Source organism: Lolium perenne, chromosome 3 (assembly GCF_019359855.2).
Source record: "Lolium perenne isolate Kyuss_39 chromosome 3, Kyuss_2.0, whole genome shotgun sequence".
Taxonomy (NCBI): Eukaryota; Viridiplantae; Streptophyta; class Magnoliopsida; order Poales; family Poaceae; genus Lolium; species Lolium perenne.
In genome coordinates, this window is record NC_067246.2 from 316,221,382 (window position 1) to 316,244,911 (window position 23,530).

At 45.6% G+C, this 23,530-nt stretch overlaps 2 protein-coding genes across 2 annotated transcripts; one reads left to right on the top strand and one right to left on the bottom strand.

Annotated features, from left to right (window-relative positions):
• Positions 1 to 1,117: 1,117 nt before the first annotated feature.
• On the top strand, positions 1,118 to 7,716 carry LOC127340307 (uncharacterized). Its single transcript, XM_071827642.1, has 4 exons — positions 1,118 to 1,168; positions 5,621 to 6,728; positions 6,867 to 6,982; positions 7,423 to 7,716. The coding sequence occupies exons 1-4, from the start codon at positions 1,118 to 1,120 to the stop codon at positions 7,714 to 7,716; spliced, it is 1,569 nt and encodes a 522-aa protein (XP_071683743.1).
• Positions 7,717 to 16,842: 9,126 nt separating this feature from the next.
• On the bottom strand, positions 16,843 to 17,586 carry LOC127345563 (transcriptional activator hap3-like). Its single transcript, XM_051372048.2, has one exon. It carries the CDS (start codon positions 17,526 to 17,528, stop codon positions 17,019 to 17,021), a length of 510 nt encoding a protein of 169 aa, XP_051228008.1. The 5' UTR covers positions 17,529 to 17,586; the 3' UTR covers positions 16,843 to 17,018.
• Between the last annotated feature and the right edge of the window lie 5,944 nt (positions 17,587 to 23,530).

Consider the following 23,530-nt stretch of genomic DNA (forward strand, 5'->3'; position numbering starts at 1 on the left):
CTTAATGCTTGTCACTAGGGCCCGAGTGCCATGATTTCAGATCTGAACCTGTTATCAATTCATGATGATATTCATTGTTTTATGATCTTACCTGCGAGTTGTATACACATATTGCTGTCCGGAACCCGAGGCCCCAAAGTGACAGAAATTGGGACAACCAGAGGGGAAGGCTGTGATATGAGGATCACATGTGTTCACGGAGTGTTAATGCTTTGCTCCGGTGCTCTATTAAAAGGAGTACCTTAATTACCAGTAGATTCCCTAGAGGCCCGGCTGCCACCGGCTAGTAGGACAAAAGATGTTGTGCAAGTTTCTCATTGCGAGCATGTACGACTATATACGGAACACATGCCTATGGTTGTTTAGTACTTGGATACTGTTTTATTACTATCTGCAAATGCCCTGCCTTGATTGTTACATGAGTTCTCTCATCCATGCAGCGCCCGTTCATCCATCCCTGTGCCTACAGTATTTTAATCCTGCTGTTTACTATAATCACCACTGCTGTCTTTGTTACACTGCTGCTTATATTTCACTACTGCTACTGCTATAAAACTGTTGCTACTGATAAACTCTTGCGAGCAAGTCTGTTTCCAGGTGCAGCTGAATTGACAACTCCGCTGTTAAGACTTACAAATATTCTTTGGCTCCCCTTGTGTCGAATCAATAAATTGGGTTTTACTTCCCTCGAAGACTGTTGCGATCCCCTATACTTATGGGTCATCAAGGGGCGGCGGGTATGTTCGGTGGTCCATTTGCTCTGCGCGCGTCGGGGAGGTGCCTTGTGCAAGGGTTTGTGGCGATGGTGGCTAGCCTATTGTACCATGGCAGCAATCTTTACAGGCCCACTCCGGGCCTATCCGAACTCTCTTGGGGATGGTGTGGCTCCACGGGGGCTTTACAATCCTGCTGGCCTGGTCAGACCCAACTAGGACTGGTGTATCTGTGGCTGCATCCGATCGACAACTGCCTTGGCGATGGAGGTAGTTCCCTCCGGTACGGCTGGGGTATCGCCGGCCCCGATTCAAGCTACTTTTCTCCTCTACCTTGTGTGCCTCGTGATGGTTATCACAGTGAGATGATTATGGAGGCTTTGTGACCATATTTGCGCGTGTTCATGGGCGGCGAGTTTGGTTATGTCGATGCTGAGTCCTCGCAGGGCTCCAATGTGACGGGATGCATGGGGTTGTGGATAGGGTTTTTTTAGGAGAAATCCTTGTCAGCTCGCACGGCAACGCGCGGTGCCACCTGCGGGTGGCACAATTCCTTCCTTTAGGGCGTCATGGCTACCCTTTGTCCACTTCCCTCTGTTTGTCGAGGGAAATCCTAGACAATCTGGTTCGGGCCGCAGCGTGGTCGATTTCCTTCTTGAAGGTACTGCTTGGTACGTGAAGATCCGGTGCTAGGAGCGTGGTGGCACTTCTCCGGAGGGCTAAAACGTTCTCGTGGAGTGTCGGATATACTACTAGCATTTAGGTTTGGTGTTCGATGTCCACAAGTGTAGGGGATCGCTAAAATCTTCGATGGGAAGTATTACCCAAATTTATAATTCGACTCAAGGGGAACACAAGAATACCAACAAGACTTTACCAATTGAGACGTCACTCTCAACCACACATGTATATCAATAAATCACAAAGAAAGTGGTTCTTTTATAGCAGTTGATTCAAATAGTAAGAGGCAAATAGTAAACAGTAGCACCAGATTTCCAGTTTTCACCGGAAGTAGTATTTATGTAACTTTCAGTGGCTAAAAGCGTAGGTATGAGGTAGTAGTGGGGTGTAGTATGAATGATATTTATCATATAGTGTAATCCAACTAACATAACATCTATCTATAATTCAGCGGTGTGTAGGTGTGTGCTCTAAATATAGCTATGCATACTAACAAAGAGAATTCGCATAACATCTTTTATCCTGCTTGCCATTTTACCGGGGACAACTTGGAACTACAAGAAATTACGGTCTATCCTTTGGAATAGCCCGAAACAAAGTATTAAGATTCATGAACAGACATTATCCTCGAACTATCACATATTCCCCTTGTTTTCCCCTATCTGCCACCTTAGGGATTCACAGGGTCAAAATAATAATAAGCAACACACCTTTCAAATAGATACCAACCACATATATATGATAAAACAATATAGGTTTTAGTACTGAAATCATGTCACTCGGGTCCTAGTAACAAGCATTAAACATAACAAAGGTGTACCAACACTCATACAAGAATATCTTCAAGAAAAACACCTCAATTCTCAATACATATTACATATGGATGATTACGTCATCAATCTCATCCAAACCCCATCCACCTCTTAACCCTACAAAGAACTACCCATTCATGGTGATGGAGAGTAAGCCCATAGTTGTTGGCGATGACATTGGTGGCGGTGATATGCAGAAGCCCTCGAAATCCCTCTCTCCGGGGTGGAGAGCAGGATCAATCTGACACCCGAAATGATGATCGTGGTCTCGGCGGCGTTCTGTTTTGCGAAACGTCCTCTCCTTCCGTCAGCGTAGGTTTTTAGGGTATATAACGGGGTACGCGAAAGGAGGAGGCGAGGCGATGCTCGAGGGCCAAAAGGGCCTGGGTGGCATACCCTATGGTGCTGGGCGCACCACCAGGTGCCTTTTGGGCCTCGGGGCCCCTCTCGTGCAACTCCAAAGCTCCATGTCGCTTGTTTTGGTGAAAAATTCCCCTGGTATTTTTCCTCGATTTTATTTCCTACGAGAACTGACAGAAACAAGACTTTGCTAAAAACAACGTTAGATTCAACAGTTTTTATCCAAGTATGGTGAGATTCCGGAGCAAATCCTTGAGCGAAGTTCTTGGAAAAGTAGATACATTTGAGATGTAGCCGTGTTCCAACTAAATATTATCATCTTTTATTCATGCATGTATGAGAGAGGAGCTCCTAAGTGGGTGATTGCAGATCAGGCATCTGATCAACCACCCCTCATAACCATAACCCTCCACCCGGCAAGCCACCTTAGTACACAAACTATTAAAGGTTCAACCAAGGACTCATGGATGTGTATAATATTTATGAGTCCCCTTTAATACCCATCTAGTCACATGATGGTAGATCAGCGTGAGAGTGTCACTTCATGCCTCCTTACCACCACATGCCTAGAATTAATTCCCTCTATTGTCCCTAAAGCAAACATTGCGTGGAGCACTTCACACGAGGTCAAAAGAGAGAAGTAAACCACAATGCATAAAAAATATAACCATCTTTATCACACCATAGTATTTGCTAGGGTTTCTCCCTTTCCCCAAGAACTAAAGAAACTACTCACTCATTTAAGGAAACAACATCACCATAATGATAAGGTGAATAGGGTATATAAGAATGGATGAATACTTCTGCAGATCCACAAACATGTATGGGAAAAACAACAAGATGGATGAAGAAACGGTGTTGGTCATGAAGATCATGGAGATGTTGTGTGGTGGTGATAGAGATGATGCCCAAGCCTGTAATGATCCAAGTAGAAGCGAGGGTTGGTGCCCTTCTACTAGTTCCCCCTCTAGATCCCTTCCGGAGGTGAGTTTTCTGCGTGCTCTCATGTCCACAAATGTCAGATCTCGGATCTGTTTGCAGAGGTGAAAATATTTGAAGAGACAAAGGAGGTGGAGGGTCGTACGAACGCACTGTATGGGCGGTCCTATGCCTTACCAATAGTCGCCAAACTCTCTGATTGCTTTGTTTTGACTTGTTTCTTGGCGACGTTCCCCAAGTGCTAAGGTAAATATCTTTATTGTTTAATGGCCTTCAATCAACATATTTGTGTCCGGAAAAAACTTCTTCATTGATTGATTCCATTCCTTCCATCCATTCCAGGATCCTGATGAAAACTAACATAAAGGATGCACGTGAGCACGGTAAAATACTAATATGCAAAAATATTAAATAAACATGCTTCAAAAATGCACTCATCATTTGCGGGTCACTTTTGTGTACTTGATCCGATTATGTCTCCATTTTGTTTATTTTCTTATTTTGGGCGTGTGTTTGCTGCTACCCTAGCTTTTCTTTCGTTTCAAGACTCGTGGTTGTATCGTGTGATTGCTATATTAATATAGCACCACAAAAATCATGTATCGAGGAGGGGTTTATGCATCAATTATCAAAAGAGATCCTAGTAGTTAGAGTTGGTGAATAGTACCTTTGTCCATGAGGGAAGGAAATCAAACTCCGAAGCTCATAGCTTAGGTCGTCAAGTTTGGGGGTGACATTTGCGGCTACTTGGACCCCATGATACTTTGTTAATTCCTGTAATTTTGACCTTTGATTAGTAAAGCGATCAATTTATCCTAAAAAACTATCACCAAAATATTTGGGAGGTCAAATGTTTTCATGATATTAAGCTTTTCTACATGGCCTTGTTATCTAAGGAAGCATGGTGAATCCTCCTAAACACGGACACACTATGCAAGGATACTCAAGGCGGTCCATTTCCCTTAGATATACTTTCTTGATATTTTGGTTAGACCATGGTGCTCTTTGGTTGAGGGCAGAGATTCAGGGTTTGGTTCCGAGAATTGGTACGGGGAGACAACACATGCATGGAATCACAATTTGATTCCCCATGAGCACTTGCTACTTTTGGGCGGTTGCAAGAAGGTAAACCACCAAGTTTGTGTTAGCAGTTTCATCAACAACAGATCCGTAACCTAGAACACACAAGCTCTTGATGAATTTTTTTCTTTTGATGGATGTGGAGCAAATATGCAAAACTTATTAAGCACATGGATCGGCATGTCACTATGCACGAGTGCTCGGAGGTACTTTTGTTTCGATCCGCATGCTGGTACAAACAAAAAGGAGAAGAGAAGATTGACTTGAGCATAGGTCATCTAACTCGAGCCGGTTGGGAGAGCGCGGAAACTTTGGAAGAGTTTGTGGAGTGTGAAGGTTTCGTCTAAGCTATGAATTCTTGTGGCGACTTGCACACCAATTTATCCCAACAGGTGTTGATCTTCATCATCAGAATGTGAAGGAAACGAACCAGTGCTTGGTTTGCGGCGCATAAGATTTGTGGAGGCATTCTCTCATTGATTGTGCCATGCCAGGAAGTTTTTGGGCCCTTGTCAATGAGGAGATCGCACAACAGATGAGTATGTCAGCGGAACTGGGTGTCAAGCAATGGATTTTTTTATGATAGCATCAGTGGATCACTCGGCTTTCATGAATATTGTTGAGATACATATCCTTGTATATCCTGATGTGTATTCTCTTTAGTTATGTACAGCGATACATATCTTTGTATTTATTATTGGCCCGCCTCCTTCCTTGTATAGTCGAGGACGTGGTCTATATATGTACGGCCATATGCATCCGATCAATACATCGAGCATTGCATCTCTTTCCACATGGTACAAGGCACCACCTAGATCCTACCCCAGCCGCGCACCGCCTCTCTCCCCCCGTGCCCCCCCCCCCCCCACCCCTAAACCCTAGCCGTGCCGCCCAAGCCGGCGCCGCCCCCTCACCCCTAAACCCTAGCCGAGCGCCGCCTCTCCTCCTCCAGCCGTGCGCCGCCCCCTCTGCCCCACCATGTCCACTCCCAGCTCCAACCCCTTCGCTGACTCCTCCATCCCCGACCCCGGCTAGCTCCGCGCCATCGCCATCACCGACCATGTCCCCGTCAAGCTGTCCACCACAGCCGCCAACTACCTTGCCTGGAAGACGTACTTCTACCTCCTCTTCCGCGAGTACAACCTGCGCGACCACATCGACGGCACCGCCGATCTCCTCGCCCGCGACTCCGACTGGCTGGCCATCGACGCCACCATCATCCGCTGGCTCTTCCTCACCGTCTCGCCGGACATCTTCAAGAATGTCGTTCGAGAGGGCGATGATGCCCGCACGGTGTGGGTGAAGATCAACGGCCTCTTCACCAACAATAAGCTCCAACGTGTTGTCTTTTTGCAGCAGGAATTCTTCGGTACACCCCAGGGCGATCAAGCATTGGACGCCTACTGCCTGCACCTTAAGGCCATCTCCGATGAGCTCCAGGACCTTGGGTTCCGGATTGGCGACGAGCTCCTCCTCTCCACCCTCACCGCCGGCCTCAACGAGGACCTCGGCAACGCCGCCTCCAACATCACCCTCATGACCAACCCTACGTTCGAGCGGGCGGTCGACTACCTCAAGCTGGAGGAACGTCGGCTGAAGGGCATACGTACTCGGGCTGTCCACACCGCCCTATGGGCCAGCTGCAACAACGTCCTTCCTCATGGCGGAGGAGCTCCGCCGGCGCCCACACCCGCCCCTCCACACCCCGCCCCTCAACCGCAACAACACCAAGGGGGAGGGGGCGGTGGTCGCAACCGTCGCCGTGCCCGTGGTGGTGGCCGCGGCGGTGGCAACAACGGCGGCCCGACATCATCGGCCCACGCCCCGGGTACTCACACCCCACTCCATCGTGGGCGGGCGGACACAACCCCTGGACGGGGGTCGTGCACGCCTACACCATGCTCGTCCCCCCCCCCCCCCCGTCCGCCGACGCACCAGGCCTTCATCGCCACGCCACCGCAGGCTCCCGCTGGCCTGCCCTACGCCCCCGCCTATGGCGGCATGATGCCGCAGGCCCCGACGGCCCACTGGGACCCCGCGCTGTACACCGCCCTTCAGTACGCCCCCTCGTCTGGTGCTTACTCCGGCGGTGGCGACTGGTTCATGGACACCGGAGCCTCCGCACACATGGCTGCTCACCCGGGTAACCTTTCCACTTCATCTTCGACATCCACTTCCTCTCACATCATTGTCGGTAACGGTGCTGGTCTTCCCATCTCTCATGTTGGCTCCACTCATTTTCCTTCTAACTCCACACCATTGTCTCTTAATAATGTCTTAGTTTCACCACATCTTGTTCAGAATTTAGTTTCCGTTAAAACTCTTTCTCGTGATAACTCTGTAACTGTGGAATTTGACGAGTTTGGTGTTTCTGTAAAGGACGCCCGTACCCGGATGGTTTTGCACCGCTGTGAGAGTCCCGGTGACCTGTACCCCGTTCAGTCATCTCCCTCCACTCATGTTGCACCTCGGGGCGCTCTCCGCCGGTGTTGACCTTTGGCACGCTCGTCTTGGCCATCCCAGCTCCACCTCGCTCCGCCAAATAATGAAAGGTTTTTTCCTTTTCATGTAATAAAATGACGGCTCACTCATGTGACGCCTGCCGACTAGGCAAACATGTTCGGCTTCCCTTTAGTACTTCATCCACAATTGCATATTTTCCCTTTCAATTACTTCATAGTGATGTATGGACGTCCCCTATATCGAGTCATTCTGGTTTTCTTTATTATCTTGTTATTCTCGACGATTTTTCTCATTTTGTCTAGACTTTTCCTCTTCGTAAGAAATTTGACATCGCCTCGACACTTACCGCTTTTTATTCTTATGTCTCTACGCAGTTCGGTCGCCCCATCATCGCCCTCCAAACCGACAATGGCAAGGAGTTCGACAACACCACCATCCGCACCCTCCTCTCCACCCACGGCACCACCTTTCGCCTAACTTGCCCATACACTTCCCAGCAAAACGCCCGCGATGAGCGCATCCTACATACACTTAATGACCGCGTCCGTACCCTCCTGTTCTATGCCCACATGCCCCCACCCCCAGTTCTGTCTGGACGCCCTCTCCACCGCCACCCTCCTAGTCAACCTATGCCTGTGTCGCCCTCGCTGGAATTACACACCACATAACCTCCTGTCCGGCTTGCCCCCTTCATACGACGGTCTCCGTATTTTCGGTTGCCGCTGTTTTCCTAGCACCGCAACCACCACCCCTCATAAACTCGCACCTCGCTCCATTCCGTGTGTATTTCTCGGTTACCCGGCTAACACCAAAAGCTACCGTTGCTATGATCCGGTCTCTCACCGCGTCATCACGTCCTGGCACGTGTATTTTGATGAGCATTTTTTCCCTTTGCACAGGAACAGGTGACGACTTCTCCTCCTGCGACTGACAGTCTGTGGCGCCGCGGCCCTACCTTGGTGGAGGTCCCTAGCTCGGCAGCACCCCCTCTACTACAGCTGCGATGCCTCCCTTGACGCCCTCGAGCACTGCCTCGGGCTCACACGTGGCGCCCTCGAGCCCCGCCTCCGGCGCTGCCGCCTCGCCCTCGACACCGCCCACGTCGCCCTCGAGCACTGCCTCGGGCACCGCCGTGTCATCTGCGCCCTCGAGCACTGCCTCGGGCACCATCGTGTCATATGCACCCTCGACCGCGTCACCCTCGAGCCCCAGCTCGGGCGACGCCTCGCCTTCGGCCCCGCCTCCGCCTCCTCCGCCACTGGCGATGGCCCCCCTCACGCGCGCCCGTGCGGGGATTCGCGTCCCGAGCACACGGTACCCCTCGGACGCGTACGTCTGTACCGCGTCGACTTCCGCGCCTTCACCAGCCACACCGTCGCCCCTGCCCGCTTCTGCCCGGGCTGCTCTCCGCGACTCGCAGTGGCTTGCGGCCATGCAGGACGAGTTCGATGCCCTGCAGCGGAACCTGACATGGACGCTTGTTCCCCGCCCCCCTCACGCCAACATCATCACCGGGAAGTGGGTCTTCAAGCACAAGTTCCATCCCGGACGGTACTCTCGACCGCACAAGGCGCGGTGGGTGGTTCGTGACTTTCGCCAGCGCGCCGGCATCGACTTCACCGACACCGTCGCCCCGGTTGTCAAGCCTGGGACGATCCGCACAGTTCTTGAGCTCGCGGTCTCCCGTGCGTGGACCGTGCACCAGATGGACATCTCCAACGCCTTCCTTCACGACTATCTAGAGGAGTAGGTCTCCTGCCAACAGCCCACGGGTTTCGCCGACAGCGCCCACCCCGACAATGTGTGCCTGCTCTTGCGCTCGTTATACGGGCTCAAGCAGGCCCCACGCGCCTGGTACCAGCGCATCACAGCGTTTCTACACCAACTCGGCTTCCGCTCCATCCGCTCCGATGCCTCGCTGTTTGTGTACAACAATGGCGCCACCACCGCGTACCTGCTGCTCTACGTCGACGATATCATCTTAACAGCCAGCTCCACGGACCTACTGCGACAGCTTACCGCGCGTCTTTGCGCTGAGTTTGCCCTCAAGGACTTGGGGCCATGCACTACTTCCTCGGCATTGAGGTCATACGTCGCACCGACGGCTTCTTCCTTCATCAGCGCAAGTATGCCCATGAGCTCCTGGACCGCGTCGGTATGCTTAATTGCAAACCTGCGGCCACGCCCGTCGACATGAAGTCCAAGCTCTCCGCCACGGATGGTTCCTTGGCCACGGATGCATTATCTTATCGCTCCATCGTCGGTGCCTGCAGTACCTCACATTGACTCGCCCCGAGCTGCAGTATGCTGTTCAGCAGGTGTGCCTTCACATGCACGCTCCGCGGGATCCTCATTGTGCTGCGGTCAAGCGGAATCTCCGCTACATTCGTGGCGCCATGGACTTCGGCCTCTCCCTCCACGCCTCCACCGCCACGGACATCGTCGCCTACTCGGACACCGATTGGGAAGGCTGCCCCGACACGCGTCGCTCCACGTCTGGCTACTGCGTCTACTTCGGACCTTCGCTCATCTCCTGGTTGTCTAAGAGACAGCCCACGGTCTCTCGCTCCTGCGCCGAAGCGGAGTAACGGGCTGTTGCTAACACGGTTGCCGAGGTCTCCTGACTGCGGCAACTCCTCGTTGAGCTCTCATGTCCTGTCGCCAAAGCCACCGTTATCTACTGCGACAATGTCGCCGCCGTCTACCTCTCCGCCAACCCGGTCCACCATCGCCGCACCAAGCATATTGAGCTGGACATCCACTTTGTTCGGGAACAGGTGGCCCTTGGACACATTCGAGTACTTCATGTGCCCACCTCCCAACAATTTGCGGATATCATGACCAAGGGTCTCCCTATGACATCATTTGAGGAGTTCCGGTCCAGTCTATGCATTCGACCAGGCGACGCTTCGACTGCGCGGGGGGGGGGGGGGTGTTGAGATACATATCCTTGTATATCCGGATGTGTATCCTCTGTAGTTATGTATAGCGATGCATATCTTTGTATTTATTATTGGGCCCGCCTCCTTCCTTGTATAGTTGAGGACGTGGTCTATATATGTACCGCCATATGCATCCGATCAATACATCGAGCATTGTATCTCTTTCCAAATATATGATAGTGACCTTATGGGCCTTTTGGTTTGCCAAAGAAAAATCGATCCATATGGAAACATCAAAGCCTTCTATCACCTTCATGTTTGTTAGAAACTTATTGAATGATTTAGCTATGTCTCCCTCACCTGTGGCTAGTATTCGCAAGGGAGCAGGGCCACACATAGCGGTGGTTTTTCGAAGCAAGACATGGATGTTGCTGGGTACTTCAACAGTCTCGCTCCAAACATAGGGCAATATATCCTGCCATGCTCCAAGCACTGGCAGGCCAAGAGCCACTTGTCCCAGCTTTGCATTGCATCAGATTGTTTGGAAATGGTTAAGGACCTCCAGCAACCATGCATGGGAGCATACGACATGGTTATTCGTGAGATAAAGGACACGCCATCCCTTTTCTCAACGATGTCATTCTATCATGAAGGAAGATAGCTCGAACGGTGAAGTAGATCGCCTCACTAGGAGCTCAGTTAATCAAGTTATTGGTTGTCATGTGTGGTTGATTCAGCCACCTGAAGGTTGATGTATCCCTATAAACGTTTTGAATAATAATCAATGAAGGGTGGCTAATTCTATAAAAAAATCACCCTATGAGCACTACCCTTCAAGTAACTTTCCGGTGCTTAGATCATTTCCTGCAACGATTACCCATATTTTTCGACTAGACGCCCCCAAACATGGTCTTGGAGTCGTTCGGACATTTGTTCGGACCGGACAGGTGCCCCCATTGACACCCATAAACTGGCCGGAAATTTGTAAAACATGAAAAAAAAGCTAAGGAAGAACAAATTCAACTAGATCTGGACAAACATGGTTCACAAACTAAATTTAAACTAATACAAAATTTTAATCAAAATCTAATCCCAATTGTCCGTATCGGAGGTGTAAAGGATGTTGGTGGAGAGGTTTGCATGGAAGCGCGCATGCCTTTCACAATGACAAGCCATTGGAGACCGTCCTCGAGCTCCTACTTGATGGCCGATGACGGTCGGACGTCTTCCTCGTTAAATTTTGCCCCCTCGTCCAGGGTAGAAATTAAAGAGCTCGACTAGGATGCGCGTGGTGGGCTGATGGCCGCTCGCGGCAGCGATCTTGACCTAAATGTGATGCGAATGCAATCTTTGGAAGTTCGAAATTTTGAAATCCAATCCGAACGGGCGTGCCTATGCATCGCTCCAGTGCGTGCGGGAATATCGCACAGACTGGGAGCTTCCCCTATATTTTGTATTACTTTTTCATTTGGAAAACATCAAATTTGAATTTTTTATTTTTTAGCAAAAAATGTGTTCACACTTGGAAAATGTTTAAACAAAAAATGTTCAAAAAGTTTGCTCAAAAAAATTATTTATATTTTCTGTTCAGAACTAAAAAATGTTCATATTAAAAAAATGTTAAAAGAAATAAGAGAAGAAGAACACAAAACGAAAAAAACATAAAAACGAAAAAACCGGTCAAAACCGCCTAAACCGAAGAAACAAAAAATAAACTCAAAACCGCGTGTAAACGAAAAAACCATTCTAATAGGCCGCGGACCAAGTAGCCTTGTTACCGGGCGGAGCCTGTTCCCCGCAGATTACGGGCGATGTATAGGTTTTTTTTGGTCCAAACATCGTACACCTGACTTATTCACTGTTTCACACGGCTATGTCTGAACCATATGTAACCAAGCTCCGGGTCGGCCCTAAAAGTCCTGGGATATTTCCCGGACCTTGCTACGTAGTGCTATAGCACTATTTAGTCTTCCGAAGTGCCCCACCCAAATTAGGAAATAAATTAGTCCGACATATGTGCGTTATGAAAATAGAAATACTAATTCCCCACGTCTCCTCCTACCGCCCAGGTCAGCACAGGAACTACGGAGAATGTCATTCCAGTTTCTCTGCTCTGTCGCAAGTTTTTGACGAGTAAAAAAAGGGAGGCAGCAGCCCCGTAAAACAACACACCATACAGCAACTAGTTTTGTGATCTCACTTGAAGATGTAAAAAGTGCAGCGGTGAATGTAGAAAAGAAGATAAAGTTACATCCAGATGAATCAAACCTGGATCACAAAAGCATACTAGTGTGTTAACCTTGATCCATCCAAATATTACAGATGTAGAAAAATAATAAAAAATACATCCAGATGCCTAAAGTTTCACCTAAAATTGGGAAAAAACACCTAGAAACTTTCATCAATCTAGATGTAGGAAAAGGGTAGGAAATACATCTAGTTACAAAAACAAGCCCCAGAATTAGGAGAAAATTTACTTACAGAATTGACAAAAAAAAATTAAGAGTAGTACAACCCGACACAAAAAGTTACATCTAGCCTGACAGCTCGTCCATTTGTAGCTCGAAAATCTGCACCCAAAATTACTTAATATACCCAAATCGAGCGGAGCTGGAGGTACCTGTGCTAGGATAGGCTGCGGGAGACCTGAGGCCATGAAGAAGGCGACGGTCTCCCAAGCATCTGATGCGGCTGTCACTGTACAGCCGCAAGGTCGAACGCCGCCTCCATCGCGCGTCCGCCCGTCGGAGTTCGTGTTCGCCGGGGCCGAACCGGTGAGCTGCTAGCGGAGGTCGACCGCGCCGGGCCGCGTGGATGAGTCGTAGGCGGAGGTCGCGCGCGCCGGGGCTGGGCGGCTGAGTCGCCGGCGGAGGTCGAGCGCGCCGGGGCCGGGCGGGTGAGTCAACGGCGGATGCGCACCACAGCCGCCTCCGGTTCCCGGCGTTGGGGAGAGACGGGATTCCAACTTTGGAGAGAAACGGAAGAGGCCGATTTGCAGACGAAGACGAAGACCACGCGAGAAGAAAGACCAGATGTGAATTTACTGGCTTACAGCCTGTCCACGTGCGGCACATGAACCACTCAATGTTTCAGATGAACCGTTAGATGGAGATCCGACAGGTACAAGCGGGGAGCACTGTGTAAGACAACACAGTGCCCTGGCAATAATTAGAATTCAGGATATTTCCCAACAACATGTAGCCAAGCCCCACTAGGTTGTCTTGCCTTCAGCAATATGCACACACCAGAGACGTCCGACCCATTATGGCAAAACCCATTCATCGCTGCAGTGTGAGAGCTAATACGCTCGCAGCGAGACCTTGCTGGGCCGTGGCCCATTTTTGTTGTCCTTGTCTTTTCAAGTTTTAGGAAACTTCTAGAAATTTCTAGTTCAGGTCTTTTTTATGGTTCTTTGATGATTTCTTCGGTTTTATGCCGGTTTTTGTTTTTCTATTTTTTGTTTCATTTATAGTTTTTTGAAAATTCTGAACTTTTTATAACAAAATTTTCAAATTTAAAATTTGGGCCAATTTTAAAGTTAAGTAAATTTTGAATTGGAGCAAATTTCTAAGCAAGCAAATTTTTAATCTGAGCAAATTTTGAAACTGAACAAATTTTAAATGTAAGCAAATTTTAAATCTAGGCAAATTTGAAATCTAAGAAAATTTTGAATATGAGAAAATTTCAATTCTGACCAAATTTCAAATCTAAAGAAATTTCGAGTTTGGAAAATTTTGAAATCTAAGCAAATTTTGAATCTTAATTTTTTTTTCAACTGTTTACGCTCTTCGTACGGAACGGGACATACATGCGTGTGTACATCTTTAGCATTCCCAAAACAACCGAGCAATATGGGCCAAGCCCAATTAGAGTTCGCGTGTTAGCGATGCCAACAAACCATCACTAACCAGCGATGGGTAGGTGCTCCCGTGGACATTCTAAACACACAGGTCACGTTTTTGGATTATTTTGAAATATTATTCGCCCTCCTGTGTATGAATTGGGTCATTGGGACCGCGATACCGCAACAGCCATGGGAATAGTATTCCTTAGCCGGCTCTTTCGTTTCTCCCATTTTTCTTTGGTTTTCTCTTTTTTCATTTTTTGTTCTCTTTTCATTTTCATTTTTATTTTCTATTATCTATTCCCTTTTATTTACCCTATATTTGTTTGTTTGGGGCTGCTTATCAATCATGTGGCTTGATCCCTTTCATTTACTTGATTCTATACTTTTTCTATTTAGGATTTTTTTCTTTGAGTTGTAATAAAAATTATTTTGTGTAAAAGTGTATTATAGCGTGTTACTTTTCTATGTGTTTCATCAATCGAACATCCTAGATTAAAATGTTCAGGTAACCCGACTAATTTATATAATCATTTTGAAAGTAGTATTTGCTTGAAAAAATTAGCACACATAAAGATATCATGTTATGGTTGTGATCCATGGTAAATGCTTATCAATTTAGATAAGTATCATTTTCATGAAATGAAAAATCATATTTAGATGTTGCATTATTATACGTACATGAAAATTTATTTGGCATACATTAAAACTCATGCATCGTGGAACATATTTCTAGATATTTTTTTTACATAAGAACAGTTTTATTGAGTGGAGATTTTTTCTAGTGATCGTGTAAATATTTTTGTAACACATGTGAAGATTATATGGTAGAAAATATCTTATTTTTTAAAGCAACACCTATATTATAGGGATTTTGTAATTTTTAATTATCCATGTTTTACATTATATTTAAAATGTCATAAAAACAACCCAACTTCTTTCAGGAGCCGGGCCAACGCAATTCCATCTCCCCTTTGTGTAGAACTGCCCTTTCAACGGTCTAGGGTTTGATGTTCATCTTGTCCATCCTTAGCCCATAACGAGGTGCTCGTGCACACACCTCTCCTTCATGAGAGACATGCATGCATGCACACATAGATATGTGGAGATGACATGATAAGCCTAACTACTCTTATTTTTTTGAACATGAAAATATAAGGCCACTTTGATTTTTAAGACAAACTTTGCCTAATAATTAGGTTAACCAAATATGAGTTGCATGTCATTTAAAACTATATAATCAGATGCACATTTCAATAAACTATCCAATTATATATTTTTGAATCATATATAACTTATATTGGTTAAATAAATCATTTGTCAAAGTTTGACACAAAAAACAATGTGGCCTTAATTTATTCATGAACATAGGGAATAAAATAAAGTAACACTCCCCCCGTGCTAAATGTAAGGCGCCTAAGGATTAGCTAGAACTCAAATCTTACTAACTTTGATCCAATAGTAGTATTTAGGAAAAAATCTACATCTGCAATATTGAATGGACATATTAAGAAAACACATTTCATGGTGTATCTACTGATATTGATTAAGTATTGTAATTGTTTATACTTTTTGTATAAACTTGGTTAAACTTAAAAAACGTTGACTTTTGTGTAATCCTTAGATGCGGTACATTTTGGGACATAACAAGTATATGAATTCTTATGACAAATCACAAAAGTACAAATTAAACACAAGAAACTTGGTTTTAAGAAAAAGAAGTTGATTTTTAGGTGTATTTACTAGTGAGTAAGGAAAACACTTAAAAATATCTTGTGCGTAGAGAAATTGGGTAGAGAGTACTTGAAAAGTTACAGCCCTTACTTACCAGGCGGCAGCACCAGACCTAATCTACTATGCAAAGTTGCTTGCGGTATAATTTTATCAATGGAGTAAAAAATTGCTAGCAAGTCTTCACCAAGTAGTATGGAAAAAGAATGCAATCCCTCATCCCTTCACCCAGATATAGGCAATAAAGAACCCAACCCCTCCTCCCTTCATCCGGTTATGAAAAGGTTATTAGGATTTAAAAGGTTAGTTAACACCAAAAATCATATACAATAAGGACTTACCAAGTACTCGTAGTGTGGTTTCTTTATCAGCGTGGAAGGGCATCTGATCGATAGGCGGCTAATGGAGGTTGTCAAATCATATTTCACCACTAGAACAACACTTCTGATAATATCAGGCTCCCTTTTACCCGCGCCAATAAGGGTGCGGCGCTTGTATAAAGAGAGCCTCGCGGACGTGGACGTCATCATTCATTGTATCACTCGAGGCGATTTTATCAGATAGTGCGCTTGCAGGAAGATCCTCACTTCGCAACTTGACACTTGTTGCGAACATCATCATGCTTCAAAAAATCGCTTTTCCACGGAACAAAAGTATATTAACCACGCGTGATGTACCACACGGTAGTCTTTGCGCGCAACAAATAGAGGCATTCAAATATCATATGGGAGAGGAATTGTTCAAGGAATGGTCCCTACTAACTTTATACTCAATTGCAAATTTGCCCTGACCTTCGGTGCCTTTTTGAGCTCTTTCGTCCAAACTTTCTTCTACTGCTACTAGGCGCAGGTGAATTTAATACAACCCATGTATCATAGAGTGACGTGAAAGGTAAAAATGAAAACAATGTCGACCTCTTTTCAAGAAAAAAAATACACCTCTGTCTACACCTGAGAGCAATCAAAAGACCAAATGGATCAGATCGAATGTTTTGGTTTTGTTACCAGAATGACGATGCCTTGCAGCTTCTAGACCATGTTTTCCTGTTTTGATATTATTTTTGTTTAAACGCTCATTTTGTTCAGTACACGGGATTCTTACAAATACTAAGATGTGTGACAATCGTTATTGCAACTGATACATTGATAATTAGTATTATTTTGATAGGAACAAACCCTCTATATCACTCTCTTTTTGCCCAGATTTTTTTCTCAGTTTGCACTGTTAAAACTAATTACTATTGAGGAAATGTTTTTGTCTGCATTGTTAAGTGGGCGAGAAAACTAAGTTGAAATATTTTTCAGATAATTAATTATTCATTGAATAACAAACACCTGCCCAAGAAAACAAAAGTAGCACACTGTTGGTAGTATACGTACTTAACTGAATTAATACAAAAGAGAACTCTCATGCACGAAGACCGGCCGAACACAGAGTCACAAAGGCAAGAAACACACAACCGATGAGACGATCGATCGGGGGAGTATGATTTGCGTCGTTGCCCACGGTTATATCACTTCCTGACATGATTCTCGTGGCCCCTGGAGATGGACAACTCGGCCCTGACGTCGATCTGGATCATGTCATCATCCGGCAGGGGCGGCGACGTGCCGCGGTTGTTCAGCGCCGCTGCGAGCTCCTCGCCCTCGCGGTACCTTTGCAGGTACCTGTGCATGGCGCTGGCGTAGTGGTCGAGGCCGAGGCTCCTCATGGCGTGGCATATGTCGTCGCCGTTCACTGTCTTGCGACGCTCCCGCCGGCACCGCTCCGAGGCCTCGCCGGTGACGAAGCCGATGAACTCCGTGGCACACTCCTGGATTGTCTCCTTGGCGCGCTTCGACACCTTGGCCTCCGGCGGCAGCACCTCCTTCATGATACGCCCGATGTTGGCGATGGGCAGCAAGCCTTCTTGGGCGTTGGAGTCTCCGGAGGCTGAGCCTGTGCTTGAAGTTGATGCCCTAGGGAGGCTGATTCGCCCCGGTTGAGTAAAACCAGAGAAATTGATGAAATCCTCTCTATTCATATCTTGCTATGGATAATGGTATGAATGCAATCTTCAATGCAGTGAGATATATAGTTTGGCCGATGGTTGGATCCAGTAGTACTGCCTATGCTGAAGAACCGCGGCGCCATTTATGTACCGCGAGTTGCGGCTTTTTCGACTTGTTCACGGATATTTTTCTCTCGATATGCTCAAAAAGGTGCAGAATGTAAGGGGTCACGCGGGTTGATGATTCGTCTCATTGTTTTAAAATTCTGGACGCAACATTTATTCGCCCATGAGATTTAAAATATCCAACTTGCTAAACAAAAAAAGGCTTTTTCGAATCTGAATAAAAAAGGCTTTATTTAAAATATTTTGAAATACAAGTGTTTGGTATTGCGTATGTCTTTTGACAATTTTGTACAACAAGATGTATAACCTGATCATCCATCGAGAAAGTAGATACCACACTGATAGTAGCATTACATGTATTGAAGAGCCGCATCTCTATATATGTACCGATAGCCATGGCTTTTTAACCTTTTCATCGCATTTCCTTCTCGGTCTCCTCTAGGAGTGTGGAATGTTATGTCGTGGCCTAGTGTTACACGTCCACACTCCAATTGGCTAGATAATTCATCTTCATATTATTTAAAGTTGTGGACGCAACATTTATTCGCCCATGGAAATTATAATCAAGAACTTGTTTCAATTTTTTACCTGAACAAACGCATGGTTTGTATAGAACATTTTAAATTACAAGTGTGTATAGAACATTTTAAATTACAAGTGTGATATTTTTTGCGTGCATATTTTGAGGGAAAGTACCTACCACACAGCTGCACTAGTGTTACACATATGCTGGAGAGCTAGGCACCGCTCTATTTATGCACCAAACGGCGTGGTTTTTCTTCTTTTTTTTGCCTCGTTTTATGCATGTGCTCGAAAGTGAACAAAGTAATGCCGTGGCCTAGTCTGCAACGTCTATGGCCCAGGCTGGTTAATGATTCCTCTTTATTTTCATAAAAGTTGTTTGGCGCAAAAAAATGTCCTTTGGATTGCAAATATTTAACTTGCTGAATAAAAAAATGTTTTCTTCGAACCGGACTAAAAGAAGGGTTGTTTAGAAGATTTTGTACTACAAGTGTGGAATAATTTTGTACTTATGTATGTCTTTGGAGCAAAATGGCCACCGAAAGATTGTTAACTTGCAAATTTTCGATCGGGCACCTGGCTAAATTATGCCACTACCAGCTAAACGGGTGGCACGCACACACAGACATGTGTGCTCTATAATAGTATGACACTGTGAACTTGCTCAGTGCCTAATTCTCACTACTTGCAACCTTGGCCTACTGCAATTCTCAGCACGGTTTCAGGTACGAACATACACGAATCGTTGCTGCCAGATGCCAGCAGGTAGCATCGATCTTTTGCTGCGTGGGTGCACACGAAAGTTGATGCTAGTACTAGCAAGTGGTGTGGGGAGCTGAGCTCGATCTACGCAGAGCTAGCCCAGCTCCACCAATGAGGTGCCGCTCTTTACACCGGTGATGGATGGTCGACACCTGCCGACAGGCCGTGCGGACCTCGCATGGCGGGCGATCATGGCTTCCAGCGCCGCGGCACGTGGCCGTGGATCCTCCCAGATCAATGTCGAGACCTGCGAGGTCTTCTTTGCCGACGCGTAGAGAGGAGCAACAGGAGTGCCCGTGCTGTGGGCTAGTACCGGAGAGAAGATTAGCGCGCGGAGGCCAAGGGGGCAGCGAGGTAGGCCACTTGATGCTACAAAAGGCTATCGATTTCGCAGCCTTCTGAAAGCAAGAAAAACCGCACCAAAGGGGATAGAGAGGCGATGGCTGGTTTAGCCAGTGGGTCTTTTCATGCCCCAGCTGCTGTTCCCCAAGGATGCGATATATGCCCCTCCTCATTGGCCAGAATCATCCATCCTCGAATTCTATACTCCCCTTTTTCGAAAATAAATGTCCCACATTTGTTTAGATTCGTATCTATCTGAACAAATTTTAATATATATAGATACATATAAATCTAGATAAATAAACAATATTTATTTCGGAACGGGGAAAACTCCCTCACTTCTGCTCCGGTGCTTCACCCTTCACAAAATTCTGACCACGACAAAAAACAAGGACGGTGGAGATCTTCACATATATACCCTTCGTAAGTGGGGGCATAATCGTAAAATTAAAAAATCTAACATGTTCGTACAACCCCGCACTGGCCCGTATGGCCCGCGTAGACTTGTACGAGTGATTTATGTACGTATTATACGTAGCACCCTTATTAGCAGGATCCTGCCAGCGTAGCGAATCTATCGTTCGGCGGCGCCGTTGTTAGATCCGAGCGGATGCGTAGTCAGCCAGCAGTATTCAAAACCACGCATGCACAGGCATAGGACGGTAGTTAGGTAGCTCGGATAGTTACGTGGTCATGTGAGCTTTTTTTTCTAACGCGATGTATAGATACTATATGTAAACAAACGAGTATACATGGGCTGAATACATGTTTCGACGGCCTTAGGTAGGAAAAAACCGAATATAACCCGAGAAGTGCTTCGGTGTCCCCCCCACCCACCCCCCCCCCCCCCCCCCATCCCCTCAACTCCATTGTTTTCAAAAGTTGAAGCCGCTTTACTTTTTTAAAAAAATCTGTGGAGCAGCTCAAGCTTTTGGTACAAATATGTGGAGTTGGTTCCGCGGAACAGAAAAACAGAAAGATGTTGTTTATTTACGTCCCACTGCCACCGATAAGTCACCAAAACGTTACACACGTATTATCTTTCTCTTCCCTCTCACGGGCATGTTTTCAAACCCCCAGACACTTTCCCAATTTCCGCCACCGAATCGAGGCCGCCAGCGAACGAATCAACATACCTTCCGCTGGAGTCAAACTTGTCCGGTTCGTTCTCGCTAGCGCGCAAATCGAGTTGTAGCTCGCTGCCGCCGATGCCAGAAGCTTGCTGTGGCCGCCTCAACCAACTTCTTCCTAGGTGAGGCGGCGTGGGAAAACAAAAGGGGGGGTCTTATCCATTATATCCGGGGAGCATTGGCAAATCGGGAAGGAGAGGGAGGGGAGAGAAAAAAAGACGTGAGTAACGGTTCTGGTCACTTATTGATGGCAGTGGGACGTAAATAAACATCTCCGTGTTTTCCTATTCCGCGGAACCAACTCCACGTATTTGTACCAAAAGCTAGAGCAGCTCCACATATTCATTAAAAAAAACTGAAGCGGCTCCAACTTTTCAGAACAATGGAGCTATGGGGGGGGGGGGGGGGGGGGGGGCACACGGAAGCACACAACATATAACCCCTTAACTTCTGTTAGGGAGGAGACTGAAGCAGGGCTCAAAATCCCTAGCTTCGAGCAGTATAGAATATTGCCCGGTGAAGAGGACTGCTGCAAACGGGGTAATCCATGTGCTATTTCTGCCCTTGTGTTTGTTTGATTATGCTGCAGCTAGCCTCTTGTTCGATCCGTTGCCAAAGGAACCATGCATGGTGATACTACGTACGGGATCTTCCAAACATATATCTATAGTACGGTACACATGAAGACTTACGATTTATTGACTCACGAGAATCCTGACGAAGCTAGCGCTGGCAATGGCAGGAGAGCAATATGTTTTGGCAGGAGCTATAACTACGAGTTAACGGTGACAAGACAACGTTAGGAGCACATGTCGGACAACTGGCGATTCTTCCTCATCACTTTTGCAGGCATTTATGACTCAACTCCGCTACTCGTTAACCTAATGTATTTCCCATAAAAAAACACACGAGTATATATAGATGTATTCCTCAGCAGGTCTGAATCTTTCTTGGTTTTTGTTATTACAGAGGTGTCTTCATTGTTGTTCCCACCATAATCAAGGACATGCTAAGGATGAAATATTGTACACAACACACGTGATGAATACAAAAATGACATATAACTAATCAAAGACATGCTAAGTGTGAAATATGATACAAAAACCGTGGTAAATATAAAGATGGCAAAATTAGCCACGGGGTCAAATATGGTACAAAATGCACGGTGAATTCTGAAATTGAAAAGATAATCAAGGGCATGCTAAGGGTGAAATTGTAGAAAACATGGCGATGGTTGCAGAAATGCCATATTTCTCTTTGTTCGAGGTTACGGTTTAAAATCTAAAATCGTAGGGCCTCTTTGGTTCATCGGAAAAGTGGAGGAAAAGCTGAGGGGTATGATATTTACTTTGTAGCAATTCTTCCGAATTTTTCGAAGGAATGGAGCAGAGGACAAACAAAAAAACTTTTGATGTCAATTTCATAGAAAAACGCAGGACTTTACAATCCATTATGTCCTTGTTAGTCCTATACATGAAATAAAAAGCCGAGGTCTTTAGTGGCCTTATAGAATCACAATTATACTTTTAGTGTGGAGACTTCGATGTTTATCCTTATTTCTTTGTTACTCATATTCATGTGAATAATAAACCAAGTTTGCAGAAGAAAAAAATGGTGTTCAATACGCCATATTGCCAATGCAATCCTATCATATTTTCTCTTTATTTACCATTCCTAGGATTCCACAATCCTGAAAACAAAAGGGTCCCATGACACAATGTGCATTAATTATTACCATGGTGTGGTGGTGCTAGAACTATATATAGAGATGGGCTTAAAGGCGGCAATGGGTACCCGCCACCCATTTACCCGATGGGGTTTTACCCCAATGGGTAAGGGTATGGTAAATATTTTTACCCGTTGGGATGTAAATGGTAAAAATTTGTACCTCGCGGGTAGAGTGGGTACTGATCTAGGAATGCAAAACTTGAACGACCCACCAACCCTTAGAACAAACAATATTGCCATATGACATGTGGGACATATATAGCTCGAGTAACAACTTGAGTAGCGGGAGTGGTGTTTTGTAACATGGGAGCATATGCTCCCTCTATTTTAAATGCCTCTCAGAAATATTTTTGAAATCTCAAAAAAAAAAATTTACATGTACATCTTCACGTGTTATACGCTCACAAAGTCGTTTCATGAAAAATCGACTTGTCATGTGGCGTGTGTAAAAAAGATAAAATTCAGTGATAAAAATAATGCTTTTCACAAGATAATTTTTTTGCATAGAAAATATAAATATTAGTTTTTCGTCAAATTTTACGAACACACATATATTATGGACATGTACATGTAGATTTATTTTGTCAAAAAAAATTGATATTTTAAAATATGATTTTTTGGTAGAGGGAGCATACACCCGGGAGCCGAATTGAATTTCCTCTAGCTACTATAATTGATCCATATAAATAAATAGAGCAGCTGTTGGTTACCCTCCAAAATTCTTACCTATAGTATTAGATTCCATTTCATGTAGAATATCAAGCAGAGCCCGTAAATATGATAGTGTCGAAGTGATATGCATGGAAACTAGCTACTATGTATAGTTTTAACATATGTCTAGTTTTTGTCTTGGTAACTAGTTTTCACTACTCACAGAAAACTAATAACGTGAGATTAAGACCATCGATAGTGCCAAAACATGTATTTCGTTTCTTCATGCACTGTTCTTGTCTTGTATCACACTATAGGTTGTGTCCGATCATAATATAGGTGCACTCTATGACATTCACTAGCAATAATCCTACAACGATCATTTACAGACTTCTGTTGAACGTACATATATGACTATAATTGTGAAGAGGGCATTGAATAATTCCGAGCAGAATAAAAGCACGTGGTATTATTGTACCTCTTCCAGCAGGCTGCCAAAATAAGCATAGATTTGAAATGTCAGAATCTAGTTGTTGAAGATGCTATCAATTGTGCATGATTGATTCAGACTTTTAAGAAGAAATTGCATACGTCATGTATTTCTCATGAATGATACGTTGCACCTACAAGAAGGACATTCCAGTGTTTCGCACGAACTATCTGTATATATAGTGTATGCATGGATGGTGACGCACAGGCCTGAATTATTGGGAGCAGACGCTCACTTTCTGCAACCACTCATAGAACACGCTATTTATTATGGCAGCAATTATG